Source organism: Ranitomeya imitator, chromosome 6, assembly GCF_032444005.1.
Source record: "Ranitomeya imitator isolate aRanImi1 chromosome 6, aRanImi1.pri, whole genome shotgun sequence".
Classification (NCBI taxonomy): domain Eukaryota; kingdom Metazoa; phylum Chordata; class Amphibia; order Anura; family Dendrobatidae; genus Ranitomeya; species Ranitomeya imitator.
Genome location: NC_091287.1, coordinates 39,671,371 through 39,698,277, shown reverse-complemented (window position 1 = coordinate 39,698,277; position 26,907 = coordinate 39,671,371). Strand labels below are relative to the sequence as shown.

The window sequence follows — 26,907 nt, the reverse complement described above, 5'->3', positions numbered from 1 at the left end:
CAGTTGTCTCATACTTTTACAGCTGTGATGTTACCCCCGGAACCTCCGCACTCTTAAAAGGAGTTTTCTGGTTTCACATAATGTTCCTAGGGACCGCATTTTGTGCTGATTCTAACCCCCTTCCCTCAGGTATTTACAGGCGGCTCAGGAGCTGAGCCCGCATCTAACAGAGCAAGAGACTGGTGTGATATGTCACCAGCAGCGACCAGACCTAGCTCCAGTCACTACTGGTTAACCACCTGAATGCCACAGCTGTAGCAGGGCTTCACAGGAGCACCTCGATGGCAGTGACCGGGGTATTTAGCAGGTCTCCCACCAGCCATGGCAGACCATCGGGACCCCATGATCACGGGGAGCTAGGTAAAGACTACCAGGGCAATCCTGGTCTAGCATCCATTAGGGCACCCATCAGCTTTACCTAACTCCCCGTTATCATGGAATCCAATGGTCTGCCACGGCTGGTGGGCGGCCTGCTGAATACCCCGGGCACTGCCATCATGGTTCTCCTGTGAAGCCACAGGGAGATTCCAAATAGATGAAATAAAAAAATCTTTAATGGGACTACGCGTTTCAGAGCCGAACCAGCTGCTTCCTCAGGTGTTTACAAACCAGAAGTAACTAATGACCTATATATGTAATCGTAGAATTCTAAAAAGGAAATGATGTTGAAACGGGAAGGTTCATCCTCGCTTTATGATTCGGGGGGCATAATCACTAGCCTGAGCATATCATAGCCATTTCCAGGAGTCAAACACCCAGTCCCATTAACAGGAAGCTGCTCATTTGGCCATATATATAACTGTGTTCATACATGCCCAGGGCAAACAACAAGAGGGACGGAACAAAGGAAGGATTCATGGCCAGAGCTTGGATAACTTCTTAGTTTTGGATTGCTCAGTGGACATCCCATGGTACTCTCTTCTAAAAGAATTACCCCTTGTGGAGATGATCTCCATGCATAGAGACACCTCCATCTCCATGCACCTAGATCTTCATGCATCGAGACCCCTCCATCTCCATGCATGGAGACACCTCTATCTCCATGCACCTAGATCTCCATGCATGGAGACACCTCCATCTCCATGCACCTAGATCTTCATGCATGGAGACACCTCCATCTCCATGCATGGAGACACCTCCATCTCCATGCATGGAGACACCTCCATCTCCATGCATGGAGACACCTCCATCTCCATGCATGGAGACACCTCCATCTCCATGCATGGAGACACCTCCATCTCCATGCACCTAGATCTTCATGCATCGAGACCCCTCCATCTCCATGCATGGAGACACCTCCATCTCCATGCATGGAGACACCTCCATCTCCATGCACCTAGATCTTCATGCATGGAGACACCTCCATCTCCATGCATGGAGACACCTCCATCTCCATGCATGGAGACACCTCCATCTCCATGCATGGAGACACCTCCATCTCCATGCATGGAGACACCTCCATCTCCATGCATGGAGACGCCTCCATCTCCATGCATGGAGACACCTCCATCTCCATGCACCTAGATCTTCATGCATGGAGACACCTCCATCTCCATGCATGGAGACACCTCCATCTCCATGCATGGAGACACCTTCATCTCGATGCACCTCGATCTCCATGCATGGAGACACCTCCATCTCCATGCACCTAGATATCCATGCATGGAGACACCTCCATCTCCATGCACCTAGATATCCATGCATGGAGACACCTCCATCACCATGCATGGAGACACCTTCATCTCGATGCACCTCGATCTCCATGCATGGAGACACCTCCATCTCCATGCACCTAGATATCCATGCATGGAGACACCTCCATCACCATGCATGGAGACGCCTTCATCTCGATGCACCTCGATCTCCATGCATGGAGACACCTCCATAAGGGGCAATACTTTTTAGAAGAGAGTACCTTGGGACGTCCACTGTGCATTGAAGCAAAAAATATATATTTTTTTATGGAATCTAACAGAAAAAAAACATCCTTACAGTAAAATGGTGCAGAATCGCGAGGACTTTTTGTTCCAATGTCTACCAATAAATACTGTAAAGGCACAGATGATTGGCCTCGGGGAGACCAAAACATCCAACACCGCGGAGACACCATCACGTGTTTCTCAACGCAGTGATTCCAGAACACTGCCCCCATCCCTTATGGGAAATATGCAGATGCATGTAAAGAAGCTGCGGAGACACCATCACGTGTTTCTCGACGCAAGCAGTGAATAGCCAGGCCTTTCCCCGGGAAGGAACAACCACGGGAAGGGCAGCATCCTATGAAGGAAAGCCACCTATGCCAAGCATGGTATCCATCCACAGACAGCTGTTTCGGGGTTTTTGCCCCTCATCAGTGTGGAGTAGGAATCTGGCTATTAGGAGCAGTGCCTAGTAAAAAGGCCTTTATAGCCTTTATGCTGCCCTTCGTTGTTCCTTCCCGGGGAAAGGCCTGGCTATTCACTGCTTGCGTCGAGAAACACGTGATGGTGTCTCCGCAGCGTCTTTACATACCAATAAATACTGGTCATCTCGTCCTATTAATTAGTATGTTACATCCAGATGAATGTGGGGAACACTGCCGTACAGGAAATCTACCGACGACATCATTTTATATTTTTCTTCGTAGATGGAAATTAGTGTATGAAGGGCAGAATGACCATCGGAGAAACTACACAAGGTGATGAAGTCCTTGGGAAGTTAATTGATTCTAGATATGAAGGATAAAACAAATGACAGACATTGCATTAGTGGAATAAGATTAGGGCGTGCTCCAGGGCATTTGACAAGGGAGGGCTGGCGTCTGTTTATTGAGGCTTTTAGCTAACGGAGATCTCCTGCGTTATATTATTTATATGTGTATTGTGTCATTGTAATGATGGAACTTATATCATCAGCACAACGAGACATCGTCCTGCCACCCTTGTAAGACGTGGCCGCCCTCCTCTTATGTCTGTGATGGGAAGGATTCGTCTTCCCCTTGAAATAACACTTGTGGGGCATCTTTTCAAGGGCTCATTCGCGGCTCTGATTTTCTCGTACGAGTTTTCACAGATAGCACTTGTAATTATGATATCCTATGGGGTTGTGCACAAGTCTGATATATTTTTCCCCCGATCGATTGATCTACAGAAAATCTCGGAGTCATGTCTGATTATTGAGCCGACTGTCGAATCAAAATCGGCAGTGCAAGTCTATGGGTCCGTGGAAAAATCTGTGAAAAAAAAAAATTAAATGCTTGGATGGCATCGGATTTTCAAGGACTGTAAGGTTAAGTTCACACTACACATTTTTTCAGTGGTTTTTTTTTTTTTTCTGCAGCAAAACCTGATCTTTTGGCAGGAAAGAAGATGCAGGGAAAAAAAAAACAGGATTTCTTGCGTTTTTTTTTTTTTGTGAGCGTTTTTGCTGCGGTTTTGGCATGCTAGATTTGTCTCTTGTGTATGCTGATAAAGTTTAATATTGGAAAAAAAATTCTATAGAATCAGGTTTCGGCACAAAAAAACGCAGCAAAATCTGATACCTGCGTTTCATTTCAACGGGTGAAAAAAACGCTGAAAAAAAACTCTAAAAAGAAGTGACGCGCTCTATGTCCAAAAAACCATGCAAGGCACAAGATCCTGATGACAAAAAAAACCAATGTGTGTGCACGAGACTTTGCTGGTACTGTAAAAAGCAGCTAAAAATTTGCATAAAAAAACTACAAAAATGCCCAGTGTGAACTTACTCTTAGAATGGAGAAGATGGAGAAACTTATTTCTTTCTTGTTTTTAGGTATTTGCTGACATTTATTACTCCAAATTAATCAATGTCACATGCGGCTTGTGAATTTGGCACAGAAACCAAACTAGGCTGTTTTTTGTCTTTAACCATTTTTGCAACTTCAAAAAAAAAAAAACACATTAAACTAGCTAGGGCACGTCTGGAGTAGAAATGGGTCAAATTATTCTGCGTTTTAAAGGGAATCGGTCGCTGTAAAGGACTCTCAAATGAGGTAGCAAAAACCTGGTGAAAATTCCCTTTAAAAAGACGCAATAAATCGGGCGAAAACATTTCGAATCACTAAAAAAAACAAACAGGTAATCACATATAAACTAGTCACAAACAGAATAATAAAAAAAGAAAAAACTTAACAAAACAAGATGAAAAACAGCAATCGGGGACATAATTTTTTTTTTCTCCTTTACGGAGATGGATCTACCAGAAAACTGTGTATGATTTTCTAGTAAAATCCAATTGGTGATGGAAAAAAAGTGAAATCACCATGTGGAAACCACAAGAGGAAAAACTCTCACCGGGGCGGGTAACCTAATAACTGGCACCAACACCATCGTCATCCTCCGATTGACCAAATGAGTGTATGCTCAAAACTTCACAGCCAAACTGCTGTTATAGGGGGCTCCAGACTACTGTTATAGGGGGGTTACACTAAGGTTGGGAGGTCTTATTCTGCAGGTATATATAGTTGTGCTCAAACGTTTACTTACCCCAGCAGAATTTTTGCTTTCTTGGCCTTTTTTCAGAGAATATGAATGAGAACACCAAAACCTTTTCTCCACTCATGGTTAGTTGTTGGGTGAAGCCATTTATTGTCAAACTACTGTGTTTTCTCTTTTTAAATCACAATGACAACCCAAAACATCCAAATGACCCTGATCAAAAGTTCACGTACCCTGGTGATTTTGGCCTGATTACATGCACAGAAGTTGACACTAATGGTTTTGACTGGCTACTAAAGGTAACATCCTCCCTCACCTGTGACCTGTTTGCTTGTAATCTGTGTGTGTGCATTAGTGAGTTTCTGGGATCCAGACAGACTCTTGCATCTTTCATCCAGCCACTGATGTTTCTGGATTGTGAGTCATGGGGAAAGCAAAAGAATTGTCAATGGGTCTACGAGGAAAGGTAGTTCAACTGTACAAAATAGGAAAGGGATACAAAAAGATAACCAAGGAATTGATAATGCCAATCAGCAGCGTTCGCACTGTGATTAACAAATGGAAAATCAGAAGCTCTGTAAAAACCAAAACCACGGTCAGGTAGACCAACAAAAATGTCGTCCACAACTGCCAGGAAAATTGTTCAGTATGCAAAGAAAAAACCCCAAATAACATCAGCTGAAATACAGGACTCTCTGAAAACTAGCGGTGTGGCTGTTTCAAGATGCACAATAAGGAGGCACTTGAAGAAAAATGGGCTGCATGGTCGAGTCGCCAGAAGAAAGCCATTACTGGGCAAATGCCTCAAAGTATCTCACCGACAATACGCAAAACAGCACAGAGACAAGCCTCAAAACTTCTGGAAAAAGGTAATTTGGAGTGATGAGACCAAAATTGAAGTTTTTGGCCACAACCATAAACGTAACATTTGTAGAGCAGTCAACAAGGCCTATGATAAAAGGAACACCATTCCTACTGTAACGCATGGAGGTGGATCACTGATGTTTTGGGGATGTGTGAACTACAAAGGTACAGGAAATTTGGCCAAAGTTGAAGGAAAGATGAATGCAGCATGTTATCAGCAAATACTGGAGGCAAATTTGCACTCATCAGCCCATAAGCTGCGCATGGGACGTACTTGGTCGTTCCAACATGACAATGGTCCAAAACACAAGGCCAAGTCAACCTGCATAGGGTACAGCAGAACAAAGTGAAGGTTCTGGAGTGGCCATCTCAGTCTCCTGACCTCAATATCATTGAGCCACTCTGGGGAGATCTCAAGCGCAGAGTATGCTGGACAGCCCAGGAATTTACAGGAACTGGAGGCTTTTTTGCCAAGAAGAGTGGGCAGCTATACCATCTGAGAAAATAAAGAACCTCATCCACAACTACCACAAAAGACTTCAAGCTGTCATTGATGTTAGTGGGGGCAATAGACGGTATTAAGAAATGGGGTATGAGAACTTTTGATCAGGGTCATTTGGATGTTTTGGGTTGTCATTATGATTTAAAAAGAGAAAACACAGTAGTTTGACAATAAACGGCTTCACCCAACCACTAACCATGAGTGGAGAAAAAGTTTTGGTGTTATCATTCATATTCTTTGAAAAAAAAAGGCCAAGAAAGCAAAAATTCTGCCGGGGTATGTAAACTGTTTGTTTAAACATTTTATATTCAGTAAGAATTCTTTAATCTGGCATCATTGGTACCGGATTCAAATTTTTTTATTATTATAAAAAAAAATATGTAAAAATGTATAAAATATTAAAGCAAAATCTGCCATTATAAATTAAGAGTAAATTCTCCCTGCTTAGATTTATTCTCCTAGGAAGAATATCACGATGAGCTTACTGGCGGGTTCTCAGTTAACTCATTCTTCAGCCATAGACAGTGCAGTGATAATCCACATTTTAAACCAAAAAATAGGAGTAAAAAATAACCTATCAATTATATAATCAAAATCTTGTTCAAGTAGACAACCAAATCTTCAAACCAAAATTTGACTTGATATCCACTTTTGACGAGAAGAATAGAATAAAAACACTCGATTTATTGTAACATCATTCTCTTGTTTGTTGTAGATTTGTACATGTTAATAATAACATGTTTTGGGTTTTTTTTTTCACAGCCACCATTTGTAATATAGCATAATAAATAAATAAATCCAATTAACAGTCCGACATGTCTACGGAAACCTACAGTCCAATATCTACAAAGGCCGTTTTTTGAAGTATATACAAATGCTTACAAATAGGATTCTGGAAAATAAAGATACTTCCCACAATTATGCATATACAGTATTCAACAAAGCTTATATTTCAATCTTTTTTTCATTGGAAAAAAAAAAAAAACGCAAAAATAAAATAAAAAATACAAAAAACATTTTACCAAAGTGTGTTATCGTCAAGCCAAAAATGGAATTTCAGAACTTTATAATTTAGTGGTTACAATGAAAATGCTGCTTGGCAAAGATAATACTCACCGATGCAAGTGTATATTTCAGTCTATTATTTTCTCTTAAATATCACAAATATAAATATAGATTATTTTCTGTATATATGTACAGGTACGTGGATGATGTCTGATCGGTTTATTAAAGATTTGGGGTTTACGGGGGGGACTTTACTGCTGGTACACAATGGAGAAAGCCATGTTGTAGTTGTAGCTTCATTTTATTGGGGGGATTCCAAGTTTGGGCATCGAATCAATAAAGAGATCTGGGAGATGTGGATCCAATTCCCAGATGTTGGAGGAATTGCATTAGAAGCATTTTTTTTATGTATTGTGGCACCGAAATTCAGCCTCCTTCTGGGAATGTCCGTGATGAATATATATTTAAAGGGAATCTATCACAAGGTTTTTGCTATGTAATCTGAGAGCAGCATTATTTAGGGCATGAGACCCCGATTCCAGCGATGTGTCACTTATTGGGCTGCTTTCTGTAATTGTGAAAAAAAAACACTATTTTCTCTGCTGCAGATGTAGCAGTTCTCTAAATGCCGAGCTTTGTATAATCCCGCCCACAACACTGATTGGTAGAGAGCTGTCATTCATTGGTGGGGGCGGGGTTATACAGAGCAGGAGGACTACATGGCATGAAACAACTAGTCCTGCAGTGATAATCTCTTGTTGATAAAACGTTGATTTTATTGAAACTGCAACACAGCCCAGAAAGTGACACATCGCTGGAATCAGAGTATCGGCCCCTACATCATGCTGCTCTCAGATTACATAGGAAAAAACCTGATAAAATCCCTTTAAGTTGTTTTTTTTAGCTCTAATTTCAAATACACTAATCAAGGTAATCTATAGATCTACAGCTGGGGTTAAACTACAACTCCCTGCATGCCTGCCACAAGACATCCAGAGAGTTAAGGTTTCAGCATCTGAAGCATCTTTGGTTGCATATAACTACCCACTATTAGCAGTACCCAGCTATAACCTGCAAATTAGAAACAGATGGTTTACATGGAAGTAATGAGTGTATTGCATTCCCTATGACTTCCCATCTGTATATATGTTTTGAATTATTATTATAGGGGTTAACCTGCAAATTTGTTAATCACAATGTGATCTGCTACTGGGCGGTTCGAGCAAAGCACTGTAATCTGTAAGACAACCTAACAGCAAATGTATTTGAATTTCCTACTCTGCCCCCGCAGGGGATATGAAGCATTACATACTGCTCTGTTTTTATTATGTACAGACACCTCTAGACAGATGACCACAGCACCATTTTGTTGTCAAACTTGCCTTGCTGGTGTCAAAGAAGTGGCACAGTGGAAGAGTCAGTGGCCATGTCCAAAATTGTCTTAACACAGCTGTTAGAAATTCTTAAAGGGCATCTGTCAGTAAGATCAACCCTTCTAAGTCGTCTGTATGAGTTTACAGGTCACATGAAGCTGAATAAAACGATACCTTGATATCTGCAATCCGATGTCTTATTCCAGAGAAATATATGGTTTTCCTTAATATGTAAATGAGCTGTTAAGATCTATGGGCCGGACATAGATCTCCTGGAAATTCTGCCTCCAGAGCTTAAATGAAAGGGGGCGTTACCAGTGTGAGACATGTTATGACTGACCATCTGCTCTCCTTATCTACAGGTCTTGAACTGGTAACGCACCCTTAAAATAAGCACTGGAGGCAGATCCTCAGGGAGATCTATGTCCCGCCTATAGATCTTAACAAGTCGTTTACATATTAAGAAAAATGTGGATTTCTCTTTAATATGACACCAAATTATTTGGCGTGCTCGAATAATATGTCCAAGTCCCCACAGCAGCACGTTTCATGGCTGTTACACAGCCGCAACACATGCAGGGATTGACTGTGTGTTAGGCAATCCCTATAGGAGTTGTGGCTGTCGAACAGCTGCGAGACATGCAGCCATGGGGACACGAACATATTATTCAAGCACGCTGAAGACACCTGGTTAGCCCACGAGTATGCTCAGATAACACCTTATCTGAGCATGTTCGCTCATCACTAACAGACACCAATAGAAAGCAAATTAGGCAATGGCGAAAAACCTACTAAAAGTCATATTCTGCTGGTGGTAGCTATTGGGAGTATGTTGAAGTTTGTTGGAGCTCAGGAAACTCCTTTACTACAAAGTTATGTCGCTTATCCATGTTATGTAAATAAAAGCTTATAACCTGACATTAAATTCATCCATTGGTTGTATAAATTATTCTTTTGAAAGCTGAAACCCTCCGAAATGTGGTTTAGGTTAAGAAAATAATTTGGCATCAATGTAGAAATATTGATCATTTAAAGGACACAGAATGGTCAGATTTTGGCAAGACAAAAGTTTTTGTCGCCTGGTCATATAATGCACCCAATCCTAGTTTACATCCTCACCTGTGCTGTAAAATAAGTAAATGATCAGTTAATTAGTGTGTGTGTGTGTGTGTGTGTGTGTGTGTGTGTGTGTGTGTGTGTGTGTGTGTGTGTGTATAAAAAGAAACTCAGCTCCCCAGACTTTCACTTGAACTGCAACTTGAGCTCTGACAACATGCCAAAAATCCACCCTGCAACCAAAGCCTGGATTATCAAGAGGCTGAAGACCAGATCCACTGCAGAGGTGGCTGGCACCTTTAATGTGTCTCAGCGTCAAGTACAAAGAATTAAAAAAAGATTAGAAGAGACTGGAGATGTGTTTGACAAGCCCAGGTCCGGCAGACCCCGCAAGACAACTGCTCAGGAGAAACATTTGCTGGTTAGAAAATCTAAAAAAAAGCCCCTCTTCCACTGCAGCAGAGCTCCATCAGGCCTGGTCACCTCAAGTCCCTGTGTCAACTAGAACAGTTTGTAGGATTCTGTCTCGGAATGACCTCCATGGTGGAATTAGTGCCCAGAAGCCAGCACTAAACAAAAGGCAAATAAAAAACTGTGTGGCATTTGCAAAGTCCCACAGTCTGCTAAAAACATGGATGATGGAAACGTTGCCGGCAGGTCGATTTCTCTGATGAATCTTCCGTAGAATTACACCATAGCCGCCCAAATACTGCAGGAGACCTACTGGAGCCCGTATGGATCCAAAATACACCCACAAAACAGTTAAATTTGGTGGTGGAAAGATCATGGTCTGGGGTTACATTCAGTATGGGGGTGTGCGAAACATTTGCACGGTGGAAAGCAATATCAAAAGCCTAAAATATCAAGAAGTATTAGCTACCTCTTATATACCAAATCATAAAAGGTGGTCCATCTCATACATCCATCTCTACAACAAAGTTCCTCCAGGCAAAAAAAGATCAAGGTGCTCAAGGACTGGCCAGCCCAGTCACCAGACATGAACATCATTGAGCATGTTTGGGGTAGGATGAAAGAGGAAGCTTGGAAGACAAAACCAAAGAATCTAGATGAGCTCTGGGAGGCATGGAAGACTGCATTCTTTGCTATTCCTGATGACTTCATTAATAAATTGTATGATTTATTGTTGAACCGCATGGATGCAGTCCTTCAAGCTCATTGAAGTCACAGAAAATATTAAATATGACTCTAATAGCACCACAACTTCATTCACCAATGTTATGCAACATATATTTGTATTTTAAGTTAATTGTTTGAATATAACATTACTTTCTGTGGGCGACAAAACTTTTTTCTTGCCAAAATCTGACCATTCTGTGTCCATTATCTGATCAATATTTCTGCATTGATGCCAATTTATTTTCTTAACCTAAACCACATTTCGGAGGGTTTCAGCTTTCAAAATAATAATTTATACAACCAATGGATGAATTTAACGTCCGGTTATAAGCTTTTATTTACATAACATGGATAAGCGACACAACTTATATCAGGGAGTGTACATAACTTCTTATAATGAAGTCCCCTGTTATTTTAGCTAAAGTACTTTTATCAGAGGATCGCAGTACTGACGATTATTCTTGCGGCTCAGGGGCGTAACTTTGATGTAGCCTGTTGGCATCCTTGTTCTCTCCAGCCCTTCATGAAACATATTCCAGGGTCCAAAAATTATCCCATATCACATATCTGTTGCTGTTGGGCCCTGGATGTAACTGCTACTTCTGAACCTCAAATGATTATACCCCCGCTGATGACAACCTGACTGCCTCCATTGTATGCCAGGAGCTACTTTTGATAAGAACAACCAGTTGCCCACAAAAAAAACATTTCTACCTCGCTTTTTCCACACATCTTATTAAAGTGGATATTCACCTCAGATATTTTTCATATTCCATATTTCCCATCACTTACGAAAAGATGAAGAAATTCAAGTTTGACCCCAATAATCTGGTGATCTGTGTGCGTTATTTACAGATTAGGGGAATTTTACGTCAAGTGTGAATTGGACTTTACAGGCAGCAGAAATTATATATTTCAGTTACACCTGCAAAAATGTTAGAATAGGCGTCCTAAATAATAATAATAAAAAAAAAATAAAGTCTGTACAACGCTGTGGAATTAATGGCGCCATAAAAGTGAGTAAAATAAATAAAAAGAAGGTCTGGCTTTTTGGCCAAAATCAGCACTTTTTTATGGGCAGTGTTTGTTTTTTCAGGTCTTCTTTGTTTATTTGTCTGTAATACCAGACAAGGCCTATGGAAAAAGTGGTGCTGTTTCTAGATAAAAACTTAGACTTATATTTTTTAATCTGGACTACCCCTTAAGCATTTTGTATTTAGTCACATAGAGAGAGGAATATGAAAAAGTCTCCGGGATCAGACCGTACCTGTCATTAAGATCATTCCTGCCCCTCAAACCTCATATATAGGCATTTTTTTTATATATACGTTGCTGCTTTCCTGAGTAATTATCGTTTGAGTTCATATAAATGAAATGTTAAGTGCTCTGGGAGTGACAAAGCACTTCCTGAGCCTTTGCTTACCAAGGTTGTTTCCTTACTTGGCACCTGAAATCACACAGGCAGTGAGCTATCAATCAAAATAAAGGGGCTGGGTGGAGGAATAAAATCAAGTGACATAGTCTTGGGCAGTGCTATATCACGCCCAGAGCACTTAATATCTGATATGTATATGAATTAAAATGTTAGGTGCTCTGGACGTGACCTAGCACTTCCAGAGTTTCATCCTCCAGAGAATGTTTACCCAGCCAGCACCAGCCTCTTTATCTTGATGTGTGACGTTAGGTGCCAGGCAGTAAAGCTGTCAATCGCACTAAAGAGGCTGGTGCTGGGTGTAAAAACATCCTGGAGGCTTAGGAAGTGCTCTTGTCACGCCCAGAGCACTTAACGCCTGATTTATATGAAATAAAATAAAATTTCTTAAGAATGCAGCAACAGTTAGAAGATGTAAAAGGTGTCAAAGGATTTACTTCTTAAATACCCCAAGGCCAATATGTGTGATTTGGAAGAGTTGATCTTACTGACAGTTTCCCTTTGGAATTTCCTCTTTACATCAGTGGTTCTGCAAGAAAATAAATTAATACAGATAATATTAAAATGATGACCTAACTATAGATAAATCAACCACTTTTCTGTTTCCGTCGATCTCCAGTAAAGTAGCCGAGTCACATAGTTTTTTTTTTTTTTTCCACCTATCGATCAATTGAAAGAGTCCTAACCATTATTTCTCCATGCTAATTCCAGTCACCGACTATTAAAGCATGATGTAAAAACGTACAACGCCGTACAGTCGAACGATTAACCATGCAGGGCGAAGAAAACAACAAAAAACATACCCAACATAGAGAAACATTACATAGAAAATTCATCTGAAACATCGTGAGTATAAGGCAATATTTAACTCTGCTCTGAAACAAAGACGACGGGAGGCCGAAAAAAAAAAATACATATAAAATAAATAGTGGCTTGGAAATCAACATTCAAAGTAGGTGGGTGCATTCCAAAAATACAAAAATAAATGCAAAGTTTTAGTAGTCTCTTCACAAGTCTGATATCACTTCTGCAGCCACGACAGATTATTAATATAGAGATCTAACAGTGCAAAAGTGGAACACGTATGGAAGGAGAAAAAAATAAAAATAACGTGAAATCACCATTTTTTTTTTATGCCGGAAATAGGTTTCTTCTAAAAAATAGGAGGTTACAAAACATCATCACTTGCTTTAGAACAGCAACAATATCTTGATGGCAACGTACAGCATTCAAGTGGTTGTCACAGAAAACGGCTAAACACATGGTCTGGTAACAAAGTTGTCGAGGAACCATGGCAAAGTCAAAGTGAAAAGAATTATCCTAGGCTAACGCCAAAAAGAAAAAAAGACAAAAAGAGTAGAAAAAAAGAAGAAAAATATAGAAAATACAGAAGGGGCGCTAGATGTTTTACAACATTGGGTTCAAAACAATTTGTACAAGATTGGAAAGAAGAAGAAAAAAAATAGTGAACACGTAGAAAGGAGTCGAAAGTTACTGACGGATGTAAACCTCCCGGTTCCACTCGTTGTCGTTGCGTTTCCTGGAAACCTCTCCGCCCCTTTCGCTGTGCCGTTCTCTCGATTTGTGGCGACTGCGGGGTTTGTTGCATTCATTGTGGTCCTGCTCCCTGTCCTGCTCGTTTGTCCGATGTCGAGACTCTTTGCGTCTGTGTTCGCTACCGCCTCCGTGAGATTCGTCTCTGTGATTGTGATCCCGGTGGGATTCCTGAGGATCAGCATGCTCGGAAGAGAAATCATCCTTTGGCTCTAAGTAAACGGAGTCTCTGGTGTCCTGTGTCTCGTTGTCGAACGTGTCCTGCCTGGATAGGCCTCTGCTTACTCCACTTCGATGACTGTGGTGCTGCGCGGAGGAGGAAGATCGATGCTGAGACTTTCTCGTCACTTTCTCTTCGGGAGGAGCTTCCTCTTCCACAGATCCGGTTCTTTCAGGCGCTGGAGGATCGTTTTTCTGTTCTGCCTGAGAGCCCTAAAAAAAAAAAAAAAAAGATACAATGTTCCTTAGAAATATCCTGAATATTGGAAGTATTTCCAGTCCATATCTCTAAACCTTTAACTAGGATACAAGAGACCTAGATACATAAGCCCTAACATATGGCTATATCATGGCTCCGTGTTGTACAAATTTCCTAATATGGGTCCTTAACGTGCCTCCATATATATCCATATTTATTAACTCCGTTACTAATCAACTTTATATTCATATTTTATGCCAACATATTCCCCAGCGCTTTACAGTTTTTGCACACATTATCATCATCTAAATTCCCTATCAATATGTCTTTGGAATGTGGGAGGAAACCGGAGAACCCGGAGGAAACCCACGCAAACACGGGGAGAACATACAAACTCCTTGCAGATGTTGTCCTTGGTGGGATTTGAACCCAGGACTCGAGTGCTGCAAGGCTGCAGTGCTAACCACTGAGCCACCATACAATGTATTATAGATCTATTATCCCTTAATGTCAGGCTCCAGCCACAATAACTGTGATGGGATAGAACTCCCATACTGTCAGTTTAACCCCTTAGATGCTATAGTCAATTGCGACTTTTGCATCTAAAATGGTTTATCAACTATCTATGAAATGTGTTGAGTTGTAGAGCATTGCCTTGAAAAAAAGTCTCCATACTAAGTTTTGTTCCTTCAAGGAAAACAAGTATCCCCTCCCCCTTAAGTAGCAACCGTGATAACTAAAGGATCAGGCGTGTAGAAAATCAATATTCCAAATCCTTCTTTTCCCTGATATGTTTCATGATTTGCTGGCATGGCAACCCCCATACACCTTCAATAGTTAGTTCTGCCAAACTTGAAGGCTTTGGCCAACCTTAAGATTATGATGACCATACACGTTAGATGAAGTCTTAGGCTGCACCCATTCACTTCACGCCTTTCTCAGATTACCTGTGCATTTGTGGCTGAGGAGGGTGTTGCAGGAAGCGTTGCTGTAGTTTTTGTCCGAGATATGAGAGCATTTGGTGGATTGCTGCTAGGGGGGTGGGTGGCTTTCCAGTAAGCCTCTAGATAGTCTGCTAGATGTTCACAAGCATCTTCAAGTTGGTTTTCATCCAAAATAACATCAAACATTTCCTAAAGAACAAACAGAGGCAACATTAGGAAACCGTATAAATTACATTTAGAATCTGAACTCCGTAACTATTGCTGAAGGTCCACCACGGTCAGATGTTGCACTGGCATGTATGTGCCCACCAGAGGAAATTACTCCGAGGGTCTACGGTTAGGCCACACAGAACATGTGCATGTCCATTCCTAATTACATCCCAAATTAGGTCCTACTGAGCATCATTAAAGGGAACCTGTCACCTGAATTTGGCGGGACCGGTTTTCGGTCATATGGGCGGAGTTTTCGGGTGTTTGATTCACCCTTTCCTTACCCGCTGGCTGCATGCTGGCCGCAATATTGGATTGAAGTTCATTCTCTGTCCTCTGTAGTACACGCCTGCGCAAGGCAATCTTGCCTTGCGTACGCGCAGTATGGTTTGCCCAACTGCGGGCAAAGTCGAAAAGCATTAGTGCATATGCGCCGGCGCACTATGTCCCGGAAGTATTTCGCTGTGTTCCGGGTCATAGTGCGCCGGCGCATGCGCACTAATGCTTTTCAGCTTTGCCCGCAGTTGGGCAAAGCATACTGCGCGTACGCAAGGCAAGATTGCCTTGCACAGGCGTGTACTACGGAGGACAAGGAATGAACTTCAATCCAATATTACGGCCAGCATGCAGCCAGCGGGTAAGGAAAGGGTGAATCAAACACCCGAAAACTCCGCCCATATGACCGAAAACCGGTCCCGCCAAATTCAGGTGACAGGTTCCCTTTAAAGTGGTTGGTGAATACAAGTTGTCCGGAGGATAGGTGCTAACTTATCGATTGGAGGTTGTCCAGCCATTAGGACCAGCACTGATCGGCAGAATCAGGAACGTTTACACCTGTTAGAATGGCGTGGCAATGTGCATGGTCGACCGTTGCTCCATTCATTCGCTATGGGTCTGCCGAGAACGCAGTTTTTTTCAGGCAACCTCATACAGAATGAATGGAGCGACGGGCGGGCATCCGACCCTCTGATCCATTTTGCAGTGGGGATACACGTGCTCCATCTCAAATAAGAATTTCCGGCTCCATCACTCAATGAGGTTCTTGGCAGTCAGACCCCCACTGATCAGTAAGTTATAACCGTACAACCCCTTTTAGTTGTTCCTTTAAATTAAGCTAGACCCATCTGAGAATTTGTCTTTGTCGATCAGAGATGGCCCCAGGGGTCGAACGTCCACTGATCAGTACATTATATACGGGTTCTCCCTTTCAGTGATTGCTTCCAAAGCTAGCATCAAATTGGGCTGCTGTCTGCTGAAATTTTGGGGCTCATGCGGTGAGGTCTGTAGACCTGTAGATTTTGCTCTAGATTTTTGGGCAATTCTGCTACACCCGAAAATGGTCATAAGGTGTCAGAACCTGGACCAACTGGCGGAATCTCTGGTACGTTGTCGTGAGAGCGCTGACTCTAGTGTTAATAAATTCAGGGTTTTATTTAACATGACCATCGTCTTGCTGTGGTGTGGCCCAATGCCTGCTCCGTCAAAGGGGGCTGTAATAAATTATTTTAATTTTTTTTTTATATATATATATATTGCTTTTATTTTTTTCTCTTGTGGTAATCATAAATATTTTTTTTGCCAAATTCTTCAAAATGGCGCACGAGGTTCCTGCATTATGCACAAAATCAAACGTGCTCTTCTTTTTTGTCTTTAACCTGTTTTTTCTAACAAGTCGAAGGTTCAGCTAAAAAAAAAATAAAAATCGCCATTGATGAAGCATCTGGAAAACAAAAATACATGACGACAATGGCGAACATAAAACAAAAACAAGTTTCAGTTTTCGTGATTCTTTGCACACAGTCAAGTCACCCAGTGCAAGAGCCATCAAAACACCCTGTGAACCTCCACCATATTTGATTATAGGTACTGTGTTCTTTTCTTTGTTGGCCTCATTCCATTTTCTTTAAACAGTAGAATGTGCTTTACAAGAAAGCTCTATCTTGGTCTCACCTGTCCATAAGACTTTCCCAGAAGCATTTTGTCTTACTCACGTACATTGTGGCAAACTGCAGTCTGGCTTTTTTATGTTTCTGTGTCAGCAGTGTGTTCCTCCTGGGTCTCCTGCCATAGCATTTTATTTTATTCAAATTCATTCAAATGTCGACAGATAATTTGCGCTGACGCTGATGCACCCTGAACCTGCAGAACAGCTTGAATTTCTTTGGAACTTGATAGGGCTGCTTATCCACCAACCGGACTATCCTGCATTGCAACCTTTCAAAAATGTTTCTTTGCCGTCCATGCCCATGGAGATTAGCTACAGTGCCATAGGTTGTAAACTTCTTGACTTTGTTGTGCACAGTGGACAAAGGAACTTCAAAATCTCCGGAGATGGACATATAACTTTGAGATTGTTGATATTTTTCAACAATTTTGGTTCTCAAGTCTTCAGACTGTTCTCTACCCCTCTTTCTGTTCTCCATGTTTAGTGTGGCACACACAGACTCACAATGCAAAGACTGAGTCAAGTTCTCCATTTTTTATCTGACTTCAGATGTGATTTTTCACATTGCCCACACCTGTTACTTGCCACAGGTGAGTTTGAATGAGCATCAAATGCTTGTAACAAAGTTGTTTACCCACATTTTTGGAGAGTTGCCAACAATTTTGTCCGATTGTGTAAAATGATATCCAATTTGCCTTTTTTGTTTTTGCATTGTTTCAATACACACAAAGGAAATAAACAAGTGTATAACAGAACATTAGTCATGAGCAAAAGTTCTGGGATAAGGTGTTATCCGATCATGCTCAGGTTCTAACCGAGTGACTTTGGCGTGCTCGAATAATATGTTCGATTCCCCGCGCCTGCCTGTCTCACGGCTGTTCGACAGTCACAACACATGCAGGAATTGTGTAATTGCAATCATTTTCCGGGAGAAATATTTCATTTTCTGGAAAAATGTCAAGAGTGCCAATACTTTTGGCCATGACTGTACTGTATGTAAATAAGAAAATTGCCTTTGTACCAGTTGACCTCCGGTGTAAATGATTCATATTGGTTTACTATATAATCCTGTATCATACTGGCGGCTCTCACTGGACATAGAGAAGCTGCCGCCTACACACAGCTCGTTACCAGCTCAGATATTCATGAGACTGAACCCAGACCTCAAGCCACAGGAGACGAGGCCCAGACATAAGGACAATTACAAGGTAAAATCCCCATTGCTAAATTAATCCGTTCTTTAAATTGCTTTTTGTTGACGGATCTCAGAGCAGGGAACTTGAAGACCCCATTTGCATGGTGGTTAGATACCCAACTCTAGTTAACCCCTTCACCCTATTCATTTTCAATCGTAATTTCTTTTGTTTGCCATGGAAAAAACATTTACATGTTTTTATTAAAGCTGTCCACACATGGACTGATGCCTTACAGACACCGACTGTACGACCGGCCCCCGAGGTCTACCGGCCTGCCAGTGAGTGCTGCTGGTCTGCCGTACCAGGCTCTGCCACTTAGATATGGCGGTTGCAGGCCATAGGCGGCCTTCATTCTGATGACCCCTGAGGGTATGCCATCAATGTAAAGTCCTGGAAGATCGCGAAGACTATGTTCAGAACATTTTTTTTTCCAGTAGAGATTTAAAGGGTGGATCCATTCCTGTCCATTACTGACTAAAAAATAACCCATGCGTGCCAGAACTTGAAGACACTCAAATAGATTGTTTTGATCAGTAAAGACCTTAGAGCTTTTAGGCTGTGTTCACATGTTGTGGTTTTTCTTTTGATGAGATTTTCTGCAATTTAGTAAAAAAAAAAAAAAAAAATTGCAGGTCTATAGTGTTCATATTAAAAAAATATGCCCCCCCGAGGAAGGAGTCTTTGCCACTCCGAAACGCGCGTCGGGGTTGGGCTTTTGGCCTCCCACTCCTGCATTTCATAGGTATGTACTATGAGGTTGTACCTCGTTATTGGTAGTGATATATATCTGCATTGTTATTTTTGAAAGTGACCATGTGCCATATTTTGGTGTAAATCTTTGGTTATGCAGGAGTGCGTGGCCAATTTTGCCCTCTTTTTCTGCCTACGACCACTGTGGGGCACTATTCATCTCTCCAATCATGCCGTTGTACCTGCTTTATATATTTTTTTTAATTGTTGTTTAATAAAGTTTGCAATTTTATGGGACCTTTTGACTGCTTTTTCGTGAGTTTGGTTTGTGTTCACATGTTGTGGTTTTTCTTTTGATGAGATTTTCTGCAATTTGGTAAAATAAAAAATGGCAGGTCTAGAGTGTTCATATTAATAAAAATCTCAACATGTAAAAATAGCAATTCTATAACTATCCAATGTGCCGTTCCTCTGTTATTCCTCCTAGAAATGTAAAAATAAATTGTCAGCTGGGTGTTACCAAATATAAGCGGGCTCCTACAGAGGCCAAGTAGCACAAAGTTCGGGCCGGCGGTGCTCTGACGCTGGTGGGCCAAACTGTCAATCAATCAGGAGCACGCCGCTCCCAAGAAGCAGGAAGCCGGGAGGCAGGGAAGCGGCGTGCTCCTGCACTGCAATTATGAAACAACCCCATAAGGTGCCCTGTTTTAACACTAGAAGTCCCAGAGAGGGGTCACTTAACATTTCTACCTTTGGAACCTTTGGAGCTCGAAATTTCTGGGACTTCTAGTGTTAAAGTGACTGTACGACGGTTCAATCTAAGTCGTGTGAAGCAATAGAATAAAAGAAACCTAGAACATGATAGAAATAACAACACAAAAAGAACTTCTGACACTAATAGTTTAGTGAAAATCTTGCGGTAAAATTCTAGTTCTTAATCTCCTGATTTTCTCCATATATTCGTTCACATCTCCGACGATCTAAAAAAGCACAAAAGAGAAGGAAAGGAAAGGGGCAGATGACATAAAATGGAAAACTTACCGGAGGACACTGCGCTAGTTTGTCAGCCGCCACCATTTGGACATTTAGATGTTTAGCCTGAGATTTTCCTCTGGATTTTATCAACCTTTGTAAAACCTGGAAGATAAGACAGAAAAAAAACCATCAACTAAATAGATAAGATATAAAAAAAAAATAGGTTAATACAAATGTTGTAGTCTTCATTGATGGTGTTTTGCGATGTGGCCCTATGATTTCTGTGATCCAGTTTATGATCTTTGTAATAAAGCCCTGGGGCTTACCTTCGGAGAAGAAATCTTGACATAAACTATGATGGGGGCTAGAGAGGTTTTGCTAAGTTGCGTCGGATGGTTTATGGTGTCGGCATCTAGGACTACGAGCTGCAACGTCCTGGCTAGTTCAAAGATCCGCTCAATTTCACTCTGAACTTCCGCTGCCAATAAAAAAAAAGAATGAAATAAAACCAAAATTACTTGTGTGCAATCAACACAAGCGGTACAGTTCGGTGACGCATTTATCCACTTGTGTTTTCCGATTGTTTTTGCGGCAGATCGATATCTAATGTCTACGGCACGTTCAAAAGATCAAATCATTTTCATGTCAAACGTCCTGTGAGGCTGTTAAAAGCTGTTTTAAAAGAATTTACACTTTTTTTTAACAAATAAAAATACTTTTTAATAACTTTCTGCTTTTTCTTATGTATCCTACTGCTGTTACTGATCCATGCCGCTGAGGCACTCGTTGGAAAGAATAGATCTTCTTCCCCCTCTGGCAGCAGACACTGTAAATTTTGCCTTGACAGATGATGGCAGTTTTGAACAGAATAGATCTTCTTCCCCCTCTGGCAGCTGACAGTGTCAATTTTGCCTTGACAGATGATGGCCGTTTTGAATCCTTTTGTTCTTGGCGAGATAACCCGACACAAGAGGAGTCCGGCCCAATTATCTATACTCCATGTATATAATAAAGTCATTTGTAACACGACCACCACAGGCCCTCAAACACATGCAACAATGACACTGTAGAAGTTTAAACAGGAAATTTTAAGAGCGTCCTATAAAAAGTTATAAGGTATTCGTAACGATATCCTTAGAGGGAGCCTCTCAGCACATTTTTACATATGAAAATAGTGGTATAGCTGGATAAGGGCTTGTCCCCCAATAACAGAGATACCTTTTTCCTAGAGATCTGATGTTCCAGTCATGAGAAATCTAGTGTTGAAGTAATATGCAAATTAGACCGTTAGCGCACAGGGGGCGTGTCACTGCCCTGTGAAGAAGCAGCCTACATGAATTGACACGTCCCTAGTGCACTTCCAGGCTTCTACAGGAGATTTTTCATGACTGGCACATCAGATCTTTACAAAAAGGGATCATATTTATCGGGGGCAAGTTTCAATACAGAATCGGGGGGCAAGTTTCAATACAGACAGATATTATTACTTCTATAAGTAAAAAAATGCTAACTGGTTTCCCATAACTGATGAGCAAAAGCCATCAATGACACCAACCATGTTATTGCTATAAGGCTAAGTTCACACTTGCATATTTTTGGTCGGTGCGCTGCCCTTCTCTGTCACAGACTGCATATGGACACAATTTTCAAACAGGACTAGTCCACAAAGTTCAGAACTTGAGTAAACTTTTCCTTAAGGTATGTGCACACAATGTTTTTTTAAGACCCGGCATGCCTGTATCGTTTTTTAAGCAAAAGACACTCTAGGCAAACAACGGCCCTTTCTTTTGCTGCCAGCATCTTTTTTTTTTTACATGCTATATATGAAATAGTGGCAGCTTCCATGCAGAACCTTGCCGTAATAATGGTCCGGTCGCTTCTTTTGGCCACTTAATGGCTTTCGAAGCCTGATGCTGTTAAAAGAAGTGACAAAAGATGAAACCTCTGCACAGGCAAGTTGTTTTGCAATTCCTGTGTATATGTTTATTCTTTTTCATGTTTTTGTAGTGCTTTTTCAGGTGGGTTCCACCTGAAAAAAAATGTGTGCGCAAACCCATTGCCGTCAAACAGGACTGTAGTAAAGTTTGTGGCTCTACATGTAAAACATTTTGATGCTACCTATTCCTTCCCCGTACAGTTTGTAAATGATATTGTCATATAGTGCCACATAATACCGTAATGAAATCCACAAAAAGTGCCAATGCCGTTTATTACTCCCACTCAATGTTTTGATAGACAGGCAAAATTAATACATTTGTCAAAATGTTTTCAGAGCAGACATCACATCAAAATCCATTTCCATTTCCACCATTAAGTCCCAGTGAAATGAACTGCACATGACCATATTTTTGGTATGAGTGCTATCCAACAAAATATCAGATCGCACTTGAACCAATGTTAGTCTATGAGGCTGTGCACATGTCCGATTGTTTCCTCGGGCAGAGCCGGTCTGAGGAAAAAAAAAATCACAGCATGCACGAGTTTGGTCCGATATGTTATGATCAGGTGGCCTTGGAGCAGCATGAAATGACCTTCGCTGGAGCAGTGGTAACTTTACTGACCGCAACCCCTGATCCTATCACCACAACTAGAAGTAGCCGTGGGGTGTGCCTAACCAGACCTAGACACCTCGACACAGCCTAAGGACAAAATATCCCTAAAGATGGAAATAGGAAAACTCTCTTGCCTCAGAGTAGACCCCCAAAGGATAGGTAGCCCCCACACAAATAATGACTGAGTAGGAGAAGAAAAGACACACGCAGACAGAAAACAGGGATAAGCAAAGGAGGCACTTGTACCTAGATAGGAAAGGATAGTACAGGATACTATGCGGTCAGCATAAAACACTACAAAATATCCACAGCAGAAAAATACAAAACTCCACCACCTAACTAAAGATGTGGAGAGTATATCTGCGACTCCAGCGAGTCCAACTAGACTGAGAAAAACATCAGGCACAGCCTAGCAGGAACAAAATAGAAACAAGATAAGCACAGAAAATAAACACAGCAGTGTGTCTAAAAAAAATGAAGAAAACACTTATCTTAGCTGAATTGGCAGCAAGCAGGAGAGGCCAGGCAGAGGACCAACACTTCCAAAGGAACATGGACTACTGGCAAGGACTAATGAGTCCTGCACAGCTAAATACCCCAGTCCGAATTACAATTAGCAGAAACACCTGTCCAAGACTGCTGCTCAGGAATAACTGCATTACTATCAACAACCACCGGAGGGAGCCCAAGAGCAGAATTCACAACACCGATATACGGATCGCACCCAGCCGTGCAAGTCAGTGGGCCTGTGCAAAACATCGGACTGCACTCTGATGACATCTGAGTGCAGTCCGATTTTCACAGACTGACACAATACAGAAGATTGAGACCTTTTTTTTATCTTCTCCTCAGCCGGGAAAACTGTTTTTATCTGTTTAGTATAGTATTGAACTTTTCAGTGATCTGATGTTTCTTTTATTATATTACCATGTGTATTTTTATTACTTTTGCTTGATTTACTTCAACTGTTCTTAGACAAAAACATGCTGAGGGTTGTAGTTGCACAGCTAGAATAATTCAATGGGAGCTAAAACCAACGGTCTGAAGTCTTGAGCAATCTGTTATACTTGTAAGGGTTCTCATAGTAAACACATGACACACGCACAACATAACACCTAAACAGGACCTATCATCAGGTCTAAAGTTACCAGTTCTCACTCCTATTTTATTCCCATTGCTCTTCTTAATAGTCTTGTCTTTTTTTTTTTAATTCTGCCTTACGGTTTCAAAGTTATGGGTCGTTTTATTTCAGGAGAGTGGCTCACAGGATCCTCTGGGGCGTGTCTTTAAGCTAGTCTCCATAACAACACTGTTAGCCACGCCCCTGAGTAATGCGCATCAAAATTAGCACAAAATAAAACGTTCTATATCTTTGGAACTGTATGTCGGATTTGAAAAAAGAAAATGGCGGAATAATCAAGAGAGAGGCTGGAATAAAATAGGAGCAAAAACTGGTCACTTTTGACCTGCTGACAAGTCCTATTTAAAGGAAATGTGCCACAGTTATAATGTAGACAGTCTTCTACAATGGCCATTCGGCCGGCATTGTGCTCTACATTATACTCATGCCTGTAGCGTTCGGAGGGAGGACAATGGGTCTATATAGGCATCACTCCACACACAGAAAACAATACACTGCAAGCACAATACACTGTATCAAGTACATACCAAAACCATCTGAGGTGGGAGGGCATTAATGGAGAGAACAATGACATCAACTAAAATGAGGAACACATGCAGATTGGGGGAGATATCACTGGTGTGTATGAAATGGGGTGCCAACATGAAAATAGGGGGGCAGCTAAACAGACACATGACTGCAAACATCTCACATTACCCACACTGTTAGGAGTCCTGTTACCAAAACATGGAAAAGAATACCCAAGAAACACTTTGCTGCTCCCGATGCTCATCTTAAAGTGACCAGGAAAATTATACATTTCTCACTACCAGCAGCTGCCACTAGGGGGAGCTCAGTGCATACAGATTTACACAGCACCCAATGAGTTACATGGAAGCTGTATACATTTATATGCAGACGGATCCTCATAGCTAATCAGAATTGTATCATTAAAAGGGCTTCTCCGTTCAATTAAAGGGAACCTGTCACCCCGTTTTTTCAGATTGAGATAAAAATACTGTTAAATAGGGCCTGCGCTGTGCGTTACAATAGTGTATGTAGTGTACCCTGATTCCCCACCTATGCTGCGAAATACATTACCAAAGTCGCCGTTTTCGCCTGTCAATCAGGCTGGTCAGGTCAGGTGGGTGTGGTGACATCGCTCTTTTCTTCCCCAGCTTTCCATTGGTGGCGTAGTGGTGTGCGCATGTCGCAGTGACGAATCCACTGCGCGCACGTGAAGAAGCAGCGCGCGATCTGCGCTATTACCCTTGTCATCGGTGGGGGCGGCCATCTTCCTGGGGCCGCGCGTGCGCAGATGGAGTGCTCTGCTGCACGGGGCTTCAGGAAAATGGCCGCGGGATGCCGCGCGTGCGCAGATGGAGATCGCGGCGGCCATTTTCCTGAAGCCGAGATGCAAACTCGGCTTTGGGAAAATGGCCGCTGCGATCTCTTCTGCGACACGCGCGGCATCCCGCGGCCATTTTCCTGAAGCCCCGTGCAGCAGAGCACTCCATCTGCGCATGTGCAGCCCCAGGAAGATGGCCGCCCCCACCGATGACAAGGGTAATAGCGCAGATCGCGCGCTTTTTCTTCACCTGCGCGCAGTGGATTCGGCACTTGGACATGCGCACACCACTACGCCACCAACGGAAAGCTGGGGAAGAAACAGCGATGTCACCACGCCCACCTGACCTGACCAGCCTGATTGACAGGCGAAAACGGCGACTTTGGTAATGTATTTCTCAGCATAGGTGGGGAATCAGGGTACACTACATACACTATTGTAACGCACAGCGCAGGCCCTATTTAACAGTATTTTTATCTCAATCTGAAAAAACGGGGTGACAGGTTCCCTTTAAAGCGGCTTTTGCACAATTACAACTTCAAAAGAAGGATAGGTCTTAGGTGTCTGACAACAAGAGGCTGTAACAACAAGTCACCAATTTTAAAGAAAAGCTCTACCAGCAGGAAGCTACTCCGTGGACGCAAGTCAGGGGACCCAGTTGTAAGTATGGATTCCTAGATAGAAGTTAAAGGGTTAAGGCCAGGGCACCTCTGGGATCTGTTAAGCGTAGCGGCTTGCACAAAATCTGTCTTAGAAAGGCGTGTTAAAAGGAATCTGTCACCAGATTTTTTTCCACTTTATGTAAGAACAATATAATGTAGAGACAGAGACCCTGATTCCAGTGATGTGTCACTTACTGGTCTGTTTACTGTAGTTTTGATAAAATCACTAGGCGATTATCACTAGAGGACTAGTAAACCTCCATGTAGTCCTCCATATTCATGAGCTCTGTATAACCACGCCCCCACCACTGATTGGCAACTTTCGGCCTTTGCATAATGTTCACGGAAACTAGCCAATCAGTGGTAGGGGCGGATTATACAGGGCTCGACATTCAGAGAGATGATAGATCTGCAGCAGAGAAAACAGTGATTTTAATCAAAACAGCAGCAAACAGCCCAATAAGTGACACATTACTGGAATCAGGGTCTCTGCCTCCAACTCGTGCTGCACTCAGATTACATAGCAAAAACCTAGTGACAGATTCCCTTTAAGGGCTACTTGGTTTCACCCTTGCAATACCTATAGAAATAAAGCAGACTACCTTGTGAAAAATAATACAATAATAAAGTATGATTGAAAAAAAAAAAAAAATAAACGAGAAGAAACTGAACAGAACTTACCTAAACTTGACCGTGTATTGGACCTTTCTATAATTGCATGTTTACTTGGATTATTTAACACTGAACGTTTGGCAAGTGAGATGTCAGCAGTGACCCGAGTAATGGATATTCTGGAAAAAAAATAAGGTAACACAAATCAGTGACTACAGTATGATTATTATGGGTTACACAAAAAAAAATACACAATACAAAATTTAAAATGCCTGCAACCACCACAAGGGGGAGCATAGGCGCCTATTGTATAATGTATGCAGAAAGCTCCTAAGCTCCCCCTAGTGGTGGCGACAGGTAGATGGAAGTGTGGATTTTAATGGTACGAGTAACAAAGTATTCTATGAAGAATGAAGGAGACCCAGGCAGTGTAAAGATATGTTATAAAGTCAATCAGCATACAGTAATACAATATATATTATATACCCTACGGTTCCAAAGTTTAGGGTTACCCAGACAATTGTGTTTTCCATTATAAGTCATACTTTTATTAATCAAATGAGTTGCCAAATTAATTGAAAATCTAGTGCAGACATTGACAAGGTTCGAAAAAAAGATTTTTATGTGAAATAATAATTTTCTCCATCAAACTTTGCTTTCGTCACAGAATGCTTCCTTTGCAGCAATTACAGTATTGCAGACCTTTGGCATTCTAGCAGTTAATTTGCTGAGGTAATCTGGAGAAATGTCACCCCAATGCTTCCAGAACCCCTAAACAAGTTGGTTTGGCTGATGGGCACTTTTTTGCACCATACGGTCAAGCTGCTCCCACAACGGCTCAATGGGGCTGAGATCTGGTGACTGCGCTGGCCACTC

The 26,907-nt window shown here is 41.8% G+C and overlaps 1 protein-coding gene across 6 annotated transcripts in view; it reads right to left on the bottom strand.

Moving 5' to 3' along the window:
• Positions 1-12,460: 12,460 nt before the first annotated feature.
• Positions 12,461-26,907, bottom strand: part of CACNB2 (calcium voltage-gated channel auxiliary subunit beta 2) — a 345,405-nt gene continuing 330,958 nt past the window's right edge. For 4 of the 6 annotated variants that reach the window (XM_069729517.1, XM_069729522.1, XM_069729521.1 and 1 more), the window contains 5 exons: positions 26,101-26,210; positions 20,064-20,215; positions 19,804-19,899; positions 14,725-14,910; positions 12,461-13,791 (listed from right to left, as the gene is read on the bottom strand). In XM_069729517.1, coding sequence (XP_069585618.1) covers positions 13,297-13,791; positions 14,725-14,910; positions 19,804-19,899; positions 20,064-20,215; positions 26,101-26,210 — 1,039 coding nt within the window. In that variant the 3' untranslated portion in view covers positions 12,461-13,296. The remainder of the gene's footprint in view (positions 13,792-14,724; positions 14,911-19,803; positions 19,900-20,063; positions 20,216-26,100; positions 26,211-26,907) is intronic. The other 2 variants (XM_069729520.1, XM_069729519.1) reach the window with 2 other exon arrangements.